The 18578-nt window shown below is 44.1% G+C and overlaps 1 protein-coding gene across 1 annotated transcript; it reads left to right on the top strand.

The window, feature by feature from the left end:
• Positions 1-11157: 11157 nt before the first annotated feature.
• On the top strand, positions 11158-17747 carry LOC148118187 (disks large homolog 5-like). The gene is made up of 6 exons (XM_087901248.1): positions 11158-11314; positions 12371-12530; positions 13617-13766; positions 14418-14601; positions 15641-15756; positions 16870-17747. The coding sequence occupies exons 1-6, from the start codon at positions 11209-11211 to the stop codon at positions 16979-16981; spliced, it is 828 nt and encodes a 275-aa protein (XP_087757374.1). The 5' UTR covers positions 11158-11208; the 3' UTR covers positions 16982-17747.
• The last annotated feature ends 831 nt before the right edge of the window (positions 17748-18578 follow it).

The raw sequence follows: 18578 nt of genomic DNA, 5'->3' as shown, positions 1-18578 counted from the left end.
AGAGAAGAATAATGAGCTAATATAAGTTATAAGAGTTAATAAGAAGCCTGAGCTAACGGTACAATCAGTTAAAAACTATGTAAAATAAAAAGAGCCACAGAAGGTGTAAAAGGTGGACAAAATGCAAAAAAAGCATATTCCATATGCTTTACCTAGCACAGGTTCATATATCACCCCCCCAGCCTATATCGCATCATAGGGCAAACTGAATGGTACAGGTATGGGTTATCTAGGCTTTGTTCCCAGCATGCTCTGGACACACTCCATAAGGGTCGAGATCCTGTCCCTGATACCCTCAACACCCACTCAGTCAATATCTTGCAATAACTAAAAGACCGAAGGGTGAGAGTTTCTCTATTTTAACCACATTTTACACAAAGTGACTACTCATCATTGTGGGGCCCTTGGCTTGACATTTATTTGGAAATGAGAGCCCTTCTAGCTGGGTCAACAATGAAGACTGTTGTCATGGCAATATAATGCTGCTGTGTATCCTACTTTGGTCTTGGAAACCACATAAGAAGATAGAAAATCCATCCAGGTTCCTGTATCACTGGAGATGAGCTGCTGGGTGATCATCTAGCTGAGATTCCAAGTGAGATTGGAGGTCTGCCTATGATGTCAGCCAGCATCTCCCTAACAAACCCAATACCTTTGTTCCAGTTTCTACCAAGTCCTTACAGTGTAGATATGAATCATTGTCTGCTACAGGCATCAGTGATACTTTCTCTGGGTCTGTCACTCATCTTTTAACTCTACTTAGCTGTCTTCTGTTCCACAGACATTCAGAATTTGTCCCAGTCGAATCTGTCAGTCTTAGGCTTGGCTATGCACTAGGAAAGAACTCCTCTATCCCAAAATTACCTATTGAATGGGAGAACAGGCTCTAATATTTCTTTCTCATTCTTCCCTTTTGTTTCTAAATGGATCATTAATTGTCACAATATTCCAACTGTCTATTGTTGCTGGTGGTGTAAAAGGCTCCTTTCTGTTGTGTTACTAAGCCCTCTCTACTCTGTTCTGTGAGACAGCCTTACCTTCCCCAGGGTCAAATTTGGGGGTGTCTCTGGAGTCCTGCAGTTTGTGCTAATAATATAACTGTCCTTACATTATGTTTTTATTCTTTAGATTTTGACTGTTTCTTTGTATTTTTTGTTTCTGATTAATTCTGGGAAAAGTATGTTTTCATCAAACATATCTCAGTGTTTTGTTTACTAAGTTACACTTATGATCTAATTTGAGAAATATTACCTTTACGATACTGTGCCACCTTAGAGAAACATAGTGAGATAAACATATTTATCTCATTTATTCTTCTTTTGCTTACATAAAAAAGACATAACTTTTCATTGGCTGTCTTAGCTTGCTTTATGTTGTTGAATAAAATATCGAAGGTTGAACGCTTTATAAGAAGAAGTTTGGTCGTTCACAGATTTTGAAGTGTAAAAGCCTGTGACTTGGTAACTCCCATCTGCTTGGCCTGTCTCCAGACTCTCTGGCTCCACTACAGCAGCCAGGCCCATCAGTAGCAAGAGTACTGGGAGTGAGATCACATGGTGATGAGGATGCAGGAGAGGCAGTTGAGAGAACTGGACCACCTTTATATCAGCCTGCTCTCCAGATGAGCAGTGCAGTTCCTGTATCCTTCCGTGAGGCACTGCTTACATCACCTCCATGCTGAGTTTTGGTTGGGAAAAAGCACAGCACTGGCCTTGACATTTCTGGTCAGTCATTATTTCAAGGTGTGAGCTTGCTTTTGTCTTAATTCCCCCTATTGGCTGCTATGGTAGTGTGCATCTAGAATATCTGCAGAAGGCCTCAGAAGCTCTCCGGAGATCCTAACATGGAGTTTCTTGCCATGCCTGCTGTTGACCCACCCCATATTACCTGGTCATGGACCCAGCTTTGGCAACACAGTGCACCTATGATTTAGAGGTTGCTCAAATGTCTGCCCTCCAGGATGAGGATGATGGTCTGTGAGAAAGTGGGGATGGACGCCTGCATCATCAGAGGTCCAGCTTTGCAGCCAACTGTCCTGTGATGTCCCTGTAGGCCACCTCATGCAGCTATGCAGAATGTGTGCTTTTCTTGGATGCTGAAGGTGATGAATGGGCTCCCGTGTGAATGTGGAAGTTAGAACATACCTTAGCTTTGTTTAGATTGAATTTATCTGTTGGGAACACAGTTGTTTACTTCCTGAATATCAAATATAAGGCTGCTGCTGTCACTACAAATGATTCACTGGTATGATCTTGCTGGTTTTCGTGTCCCAATTTCTGTTTATAGAAACATAATAAAGTTATGTTCAAAATAATCAAAAAATTAAAAATAGGACCTGTTGAAATGGAATATGCCTTTAATCCCAGTACTCAGAAGGCAAAGAGGGGTGAATCTCTGTGAGTTAGAGGCCAGCCTGGGCTACATAGTGAGTTCCAGAACAGTCAGAGCAAATAATGAGAGCTTGTCCCTAAATATTAAATAAATTAGAGAAAAGTTCACTGGTATATAGGAGGGGTTTGAGCTTTGTTGAATTGAAATGTGAAGGTGTTAATGCTAAGGTGGTTTCAATCATTTTAATAAAAGCTAATAGAACCTGAAATCACAGAGGCAGAAATTCAGAATGACTAAGTATCGGTGAGATTTTCTGTCTCCAAATCGGCAGAAAAGGAAATAAAAAAGGAAGATATTGTGGGTATTTTTACTCGGGGTTTTACCAGCAGAGAATCTGAACATTTGAATTCTCAGTAACATCTTCATAAAGGAAAGGAGTTCATATTGTATGTTAGAATGTTTCTGGTTCATTCCAGGCCTGCTGTGAGTCAGGTGTCTGGCCACAAGTTTGAACACCTAGTCCCCAGAAGGGGGCACTGTTTAGACAGGCTGCAGAACCTATAGGGACTTACTGAAGGAAGTGGGTCACTGGGCCAGCCTTGAGGCTTGATAGCCCTGACCTACTTCCTGTCTGTGCTCTGCTTTGGAGTGCAGCTGCCCTGTGACCAGATGACTGTATGTCCACCATCATGCCTCATTATGAAAACCTCAGCGACAGTTAAGTCTCCCTTTCCTAAGCTGCTCTTCACAGAAAGTAGCAAATATAAGCCCTGTGTGTTTTGCATTTTTGCACAGCATCACTTGAGATGTAAGATGTAAATGACATTGTTGAAAGATACGCGATTTCTCAGCATGTTATTAGGATAGAGCAGAGCTTCTGAACCCGGGTTCAAACGTGCTTCTTACAGGGGCATCTCAGGGCATCAGAAAACACAGATATTTACATTAAGATTCACAGCATTAAAAATTGAGTTACAAAGTAGCAAAGAATATGATGTTATGGTTGGGGACACCACAGCATGAGGAACTTTATTTAGAGTTGCTGCATTAGGAAGGTTGAGAACCACTGGGATAGAGTGACCTCTAGCTGAGAACTGCCTCTGACAGGCACCACTTCAGGGGACAGCAGAGAGTTTCAGGTGAGCAGCTCCACATGAGTGTGGGCAGAGTCTTTCTGATGGCCTTGGCTTGCTGCTGAACCCAGGGAAGGTAGACAGCACAGACCACGGGAAGGCAATGCAGAGTCAAGGAGCACTTAGCCCTTGTACTCACCAGCCTGGCTTCTCCCTAATGCTGCTCAAAGGTCAGTCCCCATTTACACAGTGCTGCCTGGTGGCTTCTCACCTCCATGTGTCCAAATGCAAATTCCTTCACCAAAACTCCCTGGCTTACTTTTGCTCCACAAACTCTGTACTTTATAAGGAGCAGGAAGGAAGCAGGCAGGACATTATTTCATGATCTAGTCTGCAGCTCTTAATACTGAGAGACCCTTGAGAGAGTCTACACCTCCATCTCAAGTTGGTTTACTCTTCTCAAGATATAGATTTCCTCGGGAAAGGAAGTGGAAATGGCCCAGTTCAGGACTCAAGCCAGATATAATGTGCAGCTTCCATGAGGTCTCCTCTCATCCAGAGCCCTTGCACAAGTGTTAATAAGGGTGTGTGCAACTCTCACACTTCTGCTCTTGAAAGGCACCCATTTGTCCCCAATTGCATGAGAACTGTTCATACTCCAGCTAAGGAACCAAACATCTCTAAGCACAACAGAACAGAACAAGCCTGATGCACAGGTGAACCTTACCCACGTCCCGCATCAGACCCCGGGAATGTCTTGTGGGTTTGTCCTCTGCATGCTTCAGGGTGTTTAGCTTCCTCTTGCTGGGATGTCTTGCTCTAATTTCTTCTTAACTGATTGAAGAAGTTCTTTATGAAGTTATTATTGTTTGACCGAAGTCTTTAATTTTGCTTTTCTAAGTACACAAATCTTCCTCTGTCGCACTCTAGGGTTGGGATTTCACGTGAATTTAATGCCAAAGAAAGCCATTCTCTTTCTTTATGACTGGATTATTTTTTTTTCTTTATGACTGGTTTATTTTTCCTGTTTAAGATGGTGCTGAATTTTTTTACTAGTTTAAAGTATAAGGCTATACATATATGCATATATAATCTAATGTGTAGTCTTATATGTGGTATATCTGTACAATATATATATGTGTGTGTATATATATATGGGAAATATTAAATAGCCATTAATAAAAGAAATAGTAAATGTGAAAGGATCATTTTATATATATATATTTGAAATTATAATATAAACATGTGTATATGTTGCTTGATAAAATTCATGTAAAACTGACACAAATGATATATTAATAATGATAAAAATTGAGACTTTCACATTCCCAGTCACATAACTCATTTGTTAAAGTCTGTTTAAGATTTTCTCCTTAGAAAACAGACAAATCACCTGTAAGATTGGGACATGGAGGTAGGGGGAGTAGGGAGGACAGAAAGAGAAGGTGAGGGAAAAGGGAAAGGGGGAGGAGAACTTGAGGGAACAGGATAGGTGAGATGAAGAAGGACAGAGATGGAGAGCAAGGAAAGAGATATCTTGGTTGAGGAAGTCATTATGGAGCTAGCAAGAGACCTGGATCTGGAGAAATTTCCAGGAATACACAAGAATGACCCCAGCTAAGATCCTAAACAAGAGAAGAGAGGGTGCCAGAACTTGCTTGTCCTGTAGTGAGAATGATGGATATCTTAAATAACACCATAGAACCTTCATCCAGCAACTGATGGAAGAGGCGGTTGAGACCTACATCAGAGCACTGGACTGAGCTCCAAAAGTCCAACTGAAGAGTAGGAGGAGTGAGAATATGAGCAAAGAGGTCAAACCATGATGGGGACACCCACTGAAACAGTCTACCTGAGCTAATAGGAGCTCACTAATTCTGGACAGAAAAACAACCAGCATAGGTCCAAACTAGTTTCGCTGAATGTGTGTGACAGTTGTGTGGCTGGGACACACTGCAGAGCAACTGGCAATGGCACCAGGATTTATCCCTACTGCTTATACTGACTTTTTGGAACCTATTCTCTTTGGATGCTTAACTTGCCCAGCCTACATATAGTAGGGAGGGCCATGGACAATCCCCAAACAGTGTGCATTACCCACTCTGAGGATAGGATTGGGGATGGAACAAGCAGGGCAAGGTAGAAGGAAGTGGAGGAGAAGAGGGAGGGGGAACTGGGATTGAAATGTAAAATGAAAAATAATTGTTTTCTTTTTAAATTAATTAATTAAAAAAGATTTTCTCCTTAACTGCTATCTCTTTTTTCATTCTGTTCTCGCTTGTCTTCCTTCTAATGATCTTGGCAGCATAGTACTGCTTTATTGGATATTATAATAATAATATTATTATTGTTGTTGTTTTCATTATTTCTACTTTTGGCTTTGTCTTTTGGGCTTTGTTCTGTAATCTGGGGAATTTTTCTAATTCAAAGATCCTAACTTAATCTATATGCCCTGTCTAATGGTTATTTTATACTGATTTTTTGTCTTGTTTGATTTTCTTCTTCAAACTGTTTCCTGTTGTGTGGTTGTCCCAATTTCTCTTGATTTATACTTGGTTCAGTGTCTTTAGAGAACCTCAGACTCTTCCTTAGGCATTTCATTCTCTCCTTCTGTTCCCTGTGCTAGCCCTACTGCAGTTGGATGCTCTCACTGCCCCTGCTGGGAGCTGACGGCTCTCCTCAGGCCTGTGCTGATGTGACTCTTATCCCATGGGTTTCCAGAGATCACTCTGGCTCCCCTACAAAGCTGGTTGTACTGCAAAAAGGGGTGGGTTTGAAGGCCCTCTCTTTGGATATCCATGTCTCATCAGGACAGGTATACAAGGTCTCCTTCAGGCCCATCATGGCATCGACAAATATCCAAACAGGCAAGTCTCTCATTCTTGCCTCCTGCAGCCTGGGGGCAAAGAATCTCTAGATCAGAATCTCTAGATGATGTTGGGAACCCTCCGGTTCTCTGTCATTGCACTGTTCTTACTATACTACTGCACCCATACTCCCATGTTTAATACCCAATGCCACCCTGAATTCTGTGGGTACTGAACTGTGTCACCCTTGGGGAGTGGACCACATGTGCTGACTGACAGCGTGAGGAGGGAGCAGGGAGAGCATAGTGAGATGCTCTGATATCTGGCCAGAGCATCGCCTGGGTGTTTTTCACCAGACTGTGGGCCTGTGGAGAACAAAAGTTCCATCTGATTCCCTTTCTAGTCCCGCATTTTCCACATACTTCCAAACAATCAGGCTGTTCTTCAAATGTGACCTTGTTCAGCAAGACCTTCCCGACTCCACTGCCTCGCACTCCTATACCCAGGTTCAGTCATCTCCCATGTGGATTCAGGTCCAGTATCTCTCAAAAGGAACATCTCTATCCTTGTTCTGTGCCTTTCTAGACCCCATTGGCACCAACTGCTTGAGGTCCATAAAGTCCTGGAATCAGGAAGAATAGGAAGGGAATTCTTTTATCAGGCTCCTGAAATGTTCCAGGCACTGCTCCAGATGGTGTTTCTAGCTCCAGAGAGCAGTGCTTCCTCACTGGTAAGTAATACTTTACAAGCTGTAGTCAGTGCAATTTAGAAGAAATACTGGGTGAATTGTACCAGGGGAATTGAAGTGGAGATCAATACTTACTTATCATAAAGGTGGAACTGTCTGCTCCAACACTACAGAGCTTGTAAACTGGCAGAGTTAGATTTGAACCCTGGAGTCTGAGTTTGGATCTGGGGCTCTAATGTTAGGGAATACCAGCTCTGATAGACTGTGCCCATATCAGGCTAGCGAGGTACTCAAAGGACTGAGGTTCACCCAAAGCACATAAATGAAAACAAGCCATTAATTGACAATTTCCTTGTTCTTAGAAACCATTTGAACTTCTTTTGAACATGCACCAGTCCCTGAGATCTGCCCTAAAGAGATCATGACAGTTCAGTGAGACCAAAAGTCCTCATGAACAAAACCTGTTGAATAAGAAAAGGGCATCGCCGATCATGAACAGAGTTAAGGGAGGCCATTGAGTGTAGGAGGACATAACAGATGTCTTCACAAGCGCCATCTGACGAGATGCAGGGTACACATTGCATTGGGAAGGTCTCCTCTTAGACCACTCACTCTACTCACTGGCATCGCTAAATGCCAGTCAGAGAGACAGCTGTGAGCATGTTCCTGTCACCTGCCCTTCCATGAAGCTCTTCCATTTTACAAAAACTGGTGCCCCATGCAAAGGCAGAGAGCTTCTCTGAGCATTAAGCTTCATCTCAGACAGTGAACATCACAGAGGCATGAAGTTAAATCAATTTAGTCTCTACAACCCTCCAGTGTCCCAAACTGCTTTGTCTCCACATGCTTTGTTGCCCTATGGAGTTTATTATCTGGCATTTAAAATGAAGCTTTAACAAATTTTTACTACATTTATGTCAGTTGCTTACACGTTTTATTACTGTGGCAGGAATGCACCCCCCATGAAAACATCTTAAGGGGGCAGGATTAATTTCGCCTGACTGCTGTCCTTTACAAGAAGGACCCATGTCCCTTTTCCTATAAGGAAACATTTTATCACAGTGAAAGAAAAGTGATCTGCTCACCACAGCCAGGAAAGAGAGAGAGACAGAGAGAGGGAGGGAGAGAGAGAGAAAAGGAGGATAAACAGAGAAAGAGAGAGAGAAAGGGAACGAGGCAGAGAGAGAAAAGGATGGAGGTAAAGAGAGAGAGACATAAAGAGAGGGAGAGACAGAGAGAGAGTGAGAGACAGAGAGAGACAGAAGTAGGACTCGAGGACAAGACCCTGCCACCAAACACATTCCCTCAAAGATATACTTCCTCTAGGTAGGCTACACCTCCTGAAGTTTCCAGAACCTCGCAGGGAGGGGGGGGGTTGGCTGGTTATTTATCTTGGCCACTTGCTAACTTAGCCAGGAATTAACCATACAGAAGCTATAATAATTAAATCACTACTTGGTCCATTAGCTCTAGCTTATTATTGGCTTACTCTTACATCTTAATTGAACCCATTTCTATTAATCTGTATATTGCCACGTGGCAGTGGCTTACCGGCAACAATTCAGCATGTCTGACTGTGGCAGCTCGATGGCATCTCTCTGACTCTACCTTCTTCCTCCCAGCATTCAGTTCCATCTTCCCAATGTACCTAAGTTCTGCACTATAAATGGTCAGAGGAAATTTCTTTGTTCATTAATGGTAATCACAGCACACAGAGTCACTTCCAGTGACAAAGCCTTTAGCTCCTAAGCTTCTTAATAGATATAAACCATAATAGTTCCTTCTAAAATGTTGTATATGCACTTGCAATATTGAAAGTTAATAAGCTCACTCTGAATTCACAACAAGATTTAATGTCAGGCAGGACATGTTCCTGGACATTAGCACATAACCAGTGAGTGTCTACAGATGAGCCTTAGTTGGGACAGTCCTTCCCTAGTATGAATGACATTCTGGGTTTGGTTTTCAGCACTATGTAAGTTGGGTGTGATGGTCCACACTGGGAATGCCAGCACTAAGGAGGTAGATGGAAGAAAAGCAGTAGCTCAGGATTATCCTTAGTTGCAAATTAGCGCTCAGTCTGGACTACCTGAGAACCTGTACCTAAAAAAAAGAAAATTACCAGGTGACACATAACAAGCACAGGTAAGGAGAAGGTCCTATGGGAAGGCATAATAAGTACAAATGGGTAAAATAAGCCAAGGAAGGAAGAAGGGAGGATGAATGTATGTCTCCTTTAGAATTTAGTGTATTTTTCCAACATCATTGTCCTGTTCCTGGTGTGACCTTCTGGTGCAGGAGATTTGTCTGTATTCTGTCAATCATATTTTAAATAAATGCTGATTGGCCAGGCAGGAAGTATAGGCAGGACAACCGGACAGGAAGTAAAGGTGGAGCAAAGAGAATGGAAGTATTCTGGGAAGCAGAAAGCTCCCTCCACAATCCTGCCCAGATGACAGAGAAGCAAGATGTAACCTGCCCCACTGGAAAAGGTACTGAACCACATGGCTAACACAGACAAGAATTATGGGTTACCATAAGATGTAAGAATTAGTTAATAAGAAGACTGAGGTAATGGGTCAATCTGTTTATAACATTATGGAGTCCTGTGTGTGATTTTCTTTGGGACTTGCCGGTTGTGGGGTACTGGGCAGGACAGATACCCCGCCAAGCAGGCTCTGTCATGTTACACCTTCCACAGTGACAGCTCCCTCCTAGGGTGAGCAGTCGCATCAGTGATATCCATGAGCCAAGGGACATTCACATCTGTTTCTTTTTAGAATTTTCTGGGAAATCTTTGCCACAAACTTGTTCTTCACTAAAAGATGGCCGGCTTGGGAAATTAACAATAGAAGAAATAAATGTGTGGTGGGGAAGGGTATAAGAGATAATAAGAGTCTCATGGGGCACAGGAAGAAATGGGCTGTGCCTGGGCTGCCAGACAGGAACAGCTCTGAGCTATACCATGTGGCAGGTGGGACAAGACTCAACCAGGAACCACCCAGGGACTCTAGACCCAGGCCAGGATTGTAACTGCTCTGCACCATGCTATGTGCTGAACCATCTAGAACTCCTGGTTTTATTGAGGACTCAATCAATTTCCTATCTGGGTACATTGGGAAGCCTGCTCGTACCCATCTGACTAAAACTCAGGACGACTGCAAAGGAGCTGACTTCCGGGGGATCAGTATGCTGCTGCGAGTCCAGCACTCAGGATGCTGTGGTTAAGTTGTGAAATAGAGACCATAGGTTACAGAAAGTCCATCTGAAATGCCCTTACAGAAAGAAAGGATTGTTAGGTGAGGCCTTGGAGGTAGGGTGCGTTAGTGTTTTATTGATTGAGACAGGGTCTCATGTCTCCCATGCTTTACTCACACTGGCTTTGCAGGTTCACCTTGAGCTCTGATCGTCCTGCTTCTACTTCACAGATGGTAAGATTACAAGTGGGGCCATCAAGACCAGTGAGGACAGCAGTGGTCATTGAACCCAACAATTGCTACATCCTAGGCAGCCACTCTGCAACTGAGGCATGTCTGTTGATTATTTTCCCACTATTCAGAATCTCACTGTAACGCACTGAGACCTGCAACTGTCCTGCATTGTTGTCTTTGGAGCAAGAAGAGAGCACTACATTCAGCCTGTGGGCTTCTTCTCTTGGTGGACCCACTATTGTAGATTCCTCTGCCAATGGATCATCACACTGTTGTCAACACCCTGATGGGTGCATTCTCTATGTGCGTAGAAATCCAGGGGCAATTTTCTAAAGTAAATCATGTGGTATCCAAGACAGCACCATTAACCCAAGGCTCACACAGTACCCAGCCAGCAGGTTCTTCCTTAATGTGCTTTCTAACACTTTCTTGAGGAAGGTAAACTTTCCTCATTTATGTTCATCTTAAAGTAGTTTCTTGGGAATATTTAATTCCTCGTATTGATGAGTCGAGGGTTTTGAAGAAAGAATGAGACGTTTCTCAGAAATCTTTTAAAATATTATCTCAGTTCTCAACATGGGAAATGTCATGGGTCTTCCAATAAAGCTAATGGGGCATTGGGTTTGGAAGAGCAGGTGCTGATTTGCTTCCTCTGTGTTTCCAGAGAGGCTTCTGGAAAGGTAAGCTGGGCTTCTGGTCAGTTAGGAAATCTCGTTAGCAGGGAGGCAAATGCTGTTCCCCATGACATCAGCGGTCCCATCTCTGGACATTCTACTGTACCCTGGAGATCTCTTGGAATCCCATGATGTCACCTGTGTTGTAGCAACACCAACTGCCATTAGGACATTCCTCAGTCCCTAGAGGGTAGAGCATTAGTCATGTTCTCAAGACTGAGGTGTTGCCTATTTGGGAGACAGAATGGAAAAGGTCCAGAGACCAGAGAGAGGCAGAAGGAAGCTGCTGTTCACTTCTGGAAAAGGCCTAGTGAGTCATGGGCTGGAAATGGGGTGATTGTCAAAGTAGGTGCACTTGAGGTGGGATTTCCAATAGTGGCACAGGGGAGCTGGAGCCTCAGAGGCGAAACTGGACATCTCTGCTTATCATACTTCCTGAAAGTCAAGGATTCCAGGACATTAGTTTGTCCACCTCCTGAGCAAGAGGCTTAGAAGACCAAAGCTGTTGTGTTGGGACCACCACTTAGCTCTTACCTTTGCTGTGGTTTGGGGTGTAATGTTGAGACAGAAAGACCAGCAGGTGTCAGGGAGGGACTAATGTGTCCCCAGTTTTGGGCAGGCATCACTACACTGCACCTGTAGTAGTTGCCTTTAGATTCACTGGCAGTCTAACACTGTTACCATGGAGACAAATGTGCTCCTGGCCAAGACCTTTCATCCTCAGACTGATCAGCAGTCTGCTCAGCAGAATTCCTCTGACCTCCTTTCCTTGACAGTGACCCCTTAGGGTTCTGAATCAGCAGTTGAGGGTGGCAGTTAGATCAAAGCTGACCAAACTTCTATCAGAGTTATGGGAAGGGCAGAAAATGACTACTGACTGCTAGCCTCAATGATCTGAGCTGTCAATGGGTGACTAGGTGAGTCTCTTGACCATGATGGAACCCTACATGACTTTCCAATCCACAGTCATGGGCTTAGATTGATTAACAATGAGACCCGGGCTACTCACAACACCTGAGTGCTTGTGCACTCTGCCATTTCTCTCCTGGCTTCTACATCACAGCAGGCTTCAGGGCCCTACACCATGCTACATCCTGTTCTTCTGTGAATATGCCTGAAAAGGTGGTCTCTGTAGCCACCTGAAGAATTTGTAGGGAGACTGGGGAAAGCCCTGGCTGCTTACATAGCCACATCACTAGAGTGATGGAAGAGTTGAGGTTCACACAGGGGTCATGTCAGCCGGGCCTAGTATATTTTGGCTGTCACTTGGTTCCAGACATGGTTTTTTGTTTAATCCTCAGGGTGGTCTGTCCATCTTTGATGCCTTTTTTCTTTGCAATTTCACTTGTTTTCTGCCTACACACAGAAACCTCTACAGAGACAGCATCCCATTCAATGCTCCTAAGCGAGAAGCAGATGAAGAAGGAGGAGGAGAGGATGACCACAGAGCTGCAACAGATGACCAGGGAAAGAAATGACCTGAAAGACCGGCTGATGATCCTCACTGAAGGAGCCGTGGACAATAGGTATCCATTCTTTCAACCTTCATGGGGCTGTGGCAATGTCACCCTCACCTTCTTCCTTTGAAGATCTTTATTTCTAGGAGGCTGTTCCAAACCTCATGTCCTAAATTCTTCTCAGGGGACAGGCAGACATGAAATGTGAGGGGGACATGAGATTTGGCCTCTGACACTTTGACTCTCTCCAAATGAAAAGCTGGGCCTCTGGTCAAATCACACAACTCAGGGTTTGAGGCCAGTACTGTGGAGTTCCTAGCATGTATTTGGAGAGGACATGACTTACAAAGGTGGCTTGCATGAGCTATTACTGCCTTCTCTTAGTTTTGGGGGAGTCTCTACTTTCCTGGCATGGGATTGTGTGCTGGATGACCTGCTAGCACCTGGAGGGGCCTGGGTTGACTTGGGAGATCTCAGTGTATAACTGGAAGTGCTGGGGCTCCTTGCTGTTTCTCTCTAGTTTTGTCCATTATACTCTTAGACAATAGGGCACCATGCATCTCCTTAGCATCCAATGGATGATGCTGACCCTCACTATGTCTCTGTAGCTCCCCTTATTCTCTCATGTAGATATGTGTACATATTTTTCTTCCACTGTCCAGAAGATGTCAGTGTTGAGCCCTGGGAGCCCCACTTAAAGCAGGTCTGCTTGTGTCCCATGTGCTCACCTTGGTGGCACCTAGGAATCCCTAGGGGAGTTTATATCACTGCCCTGCTCTTAGGAATCAAACCAGAATAATGTGCTCTAACTGTTCATGGATTGTCAACCAGGACTCAGAATCAGTGTTCTGAAACAGGAGAGATGTCATTGCAATGTCTCGTTACAGAGACATGTGACACAGACTCCTGGTAGCATAGAGAACTAGACTGACCATCTAGTCCTATTGAGTGAGCTCATGCACCCAGGGTACCCTCCATCTCTAGTGGAGCCTTGGCTGTCCTAAGACCAGAATAACAAGTTTAATAGCACCAGGGGGTCCCAGTACATAGGAAACAGAATATTTCATCCTCTGGGCTACTATAGATCAGGATACAACTTGAGTTCCCGTGATCATTGAAGCCTATCTTCATGGGATATTTTCTCCCGTTTTCTAGTCCCTACAAGAAGCATAAGCCAAATGCTTTGTATGAGATGGCAAAGTTGGATCACAAACAGATCATGATGGAGTTAAAAAATTTCGAGAATGAGAACACCGAGACCTTAGAGAATTTCAAGGAGCTGAACAAGGAGACAGTCTTCTATCGGTGAGTGTCCATCTGGACATGGATCACAAAACTTGTAGAATGGCCCATCTCTGACTTCCTTTTTCTCTGGACGGGTTGTCCACAAGTCTGTTTCGAGCATTTCTGTTTCTCGCGAACAACTCTTAATTTGTGTCTCTTGGACTCAGTTTTGCTAAGTATGGAAGAGACTGTCATCCCCTGCCACCGTTGTCCTAGTGACTCAGGAGCCTGTAGACAGAAAATGTATTTACACCCTTGGGGATGTCAGGCAGCCTTGAATTTCTGGAGCTCAGGCCCATTCTTTACAGGTCGTGGGCTGAGGAACCCATAAATAGAATATGCTCAGCTTAGGTCCATTGTCCTCCCTTGGAGGGTGTTTGCCCACTACATGCTGATGTTTTCCCATCACCATAGACAGTAAGGCCAGCTGGGGAACTACTTCTACTGAAGGGACATGGATCCTTTTAGGTGTTGGGGTTTTCATTAGTAGTTTGATAATTTCTGGCATTACCTGTTCTCTCATTTGGATTCCGTAGTGTAGCTGTCATGACTCTATCAGACTCTTAGCTACCTATTCCAGGAAACATGAGACCTTTTTGGGTGCTGGTCCAGGGAAATTAGGGATAGCAGGAAGAGGCTGGCACGGCCTTACTATGCAGAATGTGTTTCCAGGGATCTGCACAGCCGACTACTGATGGAAAGGACTCAGCTAAAGAAGAAGGTGGATGAGCTGAGGCAGGAAGAAAGGAAATTGCAGAATGATTGGACCGTGCTGAAGTACCACCTGGAGGATTTGAAATTGATCCATAATGACCAAGAAGAAGAAATCAGTTACCTCAAAATACAGCAACAACAGGTAGGGGCCGACAACAAGTCAGGCTAAGCTCTGGTAACATTTGCCCATTTGACTGCCTCTCTACCCATCCAACCACCAGTGTTTAACCCATCAACTTGTTCTTTCATTCTCCCTTCCTGCTACCGACCTCATGCTATCCAGGGAATACCTTCAGTGTCTATGCACAAGGACTTCTGGGGAGTTTGTGTCTTAGGGAAAACTGAAATATGGGCAAGCCTTCCTTTCTGCTCTGCTCGAAGCCACAATCCCTGTGCCATTGCCCAAAGAGTGCTTCTCATACTCAGGGATGTGGGTGGCCTGTGGACTTCTCTTTTCTGCCCGCCTCCCGATGTGTTCTCTTTGCTTTCTCTGAATTCTTGGTTCACAGTAACAGAATCCTGAGTAGCAGCTTGTCAGCCCTGTTTTTTGGGAGTGGTGCTGGACTGTTCTCCCATCCAGACAAAAATGTGTGGTTGATTGGATGATCATCTCAGGGCTTTTGACAAGCTGGTGGTGGAAGGTGGGAGATTTGGGCCTATAGGGAAAGAATTTCTCTAACCAGGCAAATATAGTCTGTCTAAGCAAATCACTTTTCCCACAATAATCTTAGTTCCCAAGGAATTAATCCTGAGTTGTGAGACTTTCTGAAACAACTGGTGTGGTTATTCTAAGCTCAACTGTTCATCGACCATGATGGTTCTTTCTGCAACCTCCCTTTCTCCATATTTCTCTTTTTTTAACACTTACTCCTTGTGGGTTTTGAGTGTGAGTGCACGCATGTGTGTTTGTATCTGTGTGTGTGTGTGTGTGTGTGTGAGTCTACGTACGTGTGTGTGTAGTATAAGAATGTGTTTGTTGTGATGCATCAAACTTGTGCATTTTCTAGTGCAGACCACTGTGTTTCTGTCAGTCTGTACCACAAACAGTGGTTTCTTCCTTCCCCAGATGCTTTTGTTTAGCCAGCCTAGCTGACAAGCAAATTATTGGGATCCTTTCTCTGTGCTTAGATATGAATGACTGTCTATAAACCTCAATAAAAACACGATTTTCTAATGAACAGGAGCTCAAGAGATTGGAAGAAAGCTTTCAGTTCCTGCAGAAGCAGAGGGAAATGGTCGTGCAGGAAAAGCACTTGGTCAAAAGGCTGCAGCATCACTTTCAGGTCTCTCAGATGAGGTAGGAACCCAGACTGGGAAGAGGAGATAGAGCCAAGGGGGCCCTATGGACACAGGGTCAATATCAATTCTGTGCATCTCTGAGGCTCCCAGCTAGAGCTAGGAAAAAAGACCTCAAAGAACTGAGCTGGTCCAATAAAGAAGAAATTCTGTCCAGTATATTCTGTGTTCGATAGTCAGTGTGTCTGTAGAATTTGGTCTCTATTCCTCCCTTCTGAACACTGAGTTCTCAGAAGGCTTTCCCTGAACTCACAGAGAGCTGCCTGTTTTAGCCTTCCAAGATATTGGGTTTAAATGTGTGCACCACAGGGCATTGTTGAATTCTCATTTTTATTTAGAAAAAAATCCCATGTAGATAAGAGATTTCCATCTTTAAAACTGCTCTCTGTAACACTGGCACATTTCCTGTGAAAAGTGTTCTCTGGATAGAGACGGTTAAGGACTTCCCAGGATGAACCCAGGGAGATGACTCAGCTGTAGGGAAGATCAGAACCCTCTCAGGTGTGTTCTGTAACCGACTCCCAAAGCCAGGATGAAGATTCCCAGTCTAGTCCCAAGGACGGCACCAGTTTCCGTTTGCTCCCAGAACCCTGACAGGGACAGCATTCTCAGGCACACGTCTCAGGAAATGCTGATCTAGCATGACAGGAACTTTCTGCATGTTGTTCATGGTCAAGATTCCTTCTGGGCATGAGGACTGAGCTAGCCTCACGCCCTTGTGCAGGGACTGAAGCTGCAGGTAGTTTAAGGCTATCTATAAAATGATGAATATCTCATGTACAATTCGTTTATTTCTCATGTGCTGTTGACCATAGTATCAATATGCTGTTGCTGTTTACAAAATGATATCCCTGAATTATAGGAGAATATCCTATTCTTTCTAGTGGAATGGGCAACCAACAGATTTTATTTAAAACTATGACTTGTGTTTAAGACTGAGAAAAGTTTTAGGCCCATCTACTCTGGGATCTTATTTCTTTTGAGTGCAAACAATGACATCAGTCAAAAGATTACATTCACTGTCCAGCAGAGCTGAGGTGGATTGAGGGAACATCTTCACAGCTGTCATGGCAGGTCCCCACCAGGCTGTGTTTCAACTGGTTTCCTCTTCCAGGCCCAAAACTCCGCAGACTCATCTGGAACAGGCCACAGCCCAGGACGAGTGCCGCCTGCAGAAGGATCTCCAGCAAGAACCACGTGCTAAGCCCCATCCCCAGCAATACTGAATTCGAGGACTGCATATTCTTCTTCAATTTTGGTTACCCACGTGGAATACACTCTGATTTTTCCAAGCCAGTAACCCAGCATGGCTGCTACTGGGCCTTGATTCTTTTTTTTTTTAATTTTTTGATCATATCACTTGAGAGACCTGAGTAAGCCAGAGTAAGCCACAAACACCTTGAACACATGTTCTTCACATTAGGATCAAGGCCTACAAAAAAAAGACACCCCTTGTAGCTGTGAACTCACCATTGAGGGAAATTCCAGCTGACCTCCTGGTGATCACACCCAATCTGATCCGTGTGTCCGCTGACTCAGTTCTCATGAAGCAAAGAACGCATCAAAAATATACTTGAGATACAGAAATCCTGAGACAAAAATTACTCAGAACCCTGTGTTTACCAGCAAGTGGACTTAGCCTTGGTGAGAACATGACATATAAATCTTAAGTTGGAATGGACCCAGGTGTCTTGAAAAATCTACTCCAAATCGTGACTACCTCACTAGCATGTCTCCAAGGCAAGCCACTGCCTGTCGTAGTTATAATAGGTGCTATTCAATATTCAGTAATTAGCATGATTTTTGTTTGGTTTTTGTTTTAGATATTGTTTGTGGTTCGTTTGATTTTTGTTTTGCTATTCTGATGTTATTTATTCTGCTATTAGTTCCATAATTATCAAAGTTTATTCACTGTTTATGTTCAGTACTGTTTAAAAGCCCGTTTTGAGAAAAATGTATTCTTTTGTAATAAAAAAGCAATTTCCAACTTTTCACACTTAATCCCAGCTTCTTTAATCAAGTGTGGTGTCACACTGCTACAAGCCCAAAATTTCCATGTACAGGTGGAAGCCATGTGTCAATGTCCAGTGGATGTCAACCCCTTGCCCGTTGGCAGTTGGGACACAGCTGCCTTAGTGCAGCTCCTGATGGCAGCACTGATGGTGACAGATATCAGGTGGCATCCTGTGGGCATGGTGGCTGTCCTCCTGGAGACCCCCTGTAGCTTCACCCTTCAGTACCGTATGCCGGGAAACACATCTCTGCTCTCTTCCCTCCAGATCAGTTTCGGAACATCATCATGCAGTGGAAAATGACAGGGTATAATATGTCCCATGGTTCCCCAGTGACTCCCTGGGGACACCAAGTACAGGTCAGGAGTGGTGCAACCTCTGAGTTCACCTCAGGGTATCTGTGACAGAAACAACACTGAGGCCTTATGGAAAGCCTTGACCAGTGTGGTCCCCACTTCATGCTCTTAAGCCAATCCTGCAGAGGACACCTGTCCTGCTACTCTGTGGTCCCTGAGGAGCAGAAGAGTCTGTGTCTTGGACACACCCACTGGTGCAGGAGATGTCTTGAGTTTCAGAACAGTGAAGCCTGAGGGCACTACAGAAAATAACCCTACATGTCTTGTGTCAGAGGGCCTGAGGGTACCTGATGGGGAGGTCTCTGTCTTTGGGTAGAGGAGGGGACATCTTTGGTTTGGTTTTGTTTTTCAGACGGGTTCTCATATTATTCCGTATTGGCCCTGAATTTACTATTTCTGGGGTTCTCTACCTGGGTTCACACCTAAGCCAATTGAAATCACAGATATTTATGCTA

The sequence above is a fragment of the Myodes glareolus genome, chromosome 24 (genome assembly GCF_982192425.1).
Source record: "Myodes glareolus chromosome 24, mMyoGla1.1, whole genome shotgun sequence".
Classification (NCBI taxonomy): Eukaryota; Metazoa; Chordata; class Mammalia; order Rodentia; family Cricetidae; genus Myodes; species Myodes glareolus.
This window is presented reverse-complemented; position numbering and strand designations above follow the sequence as displayed.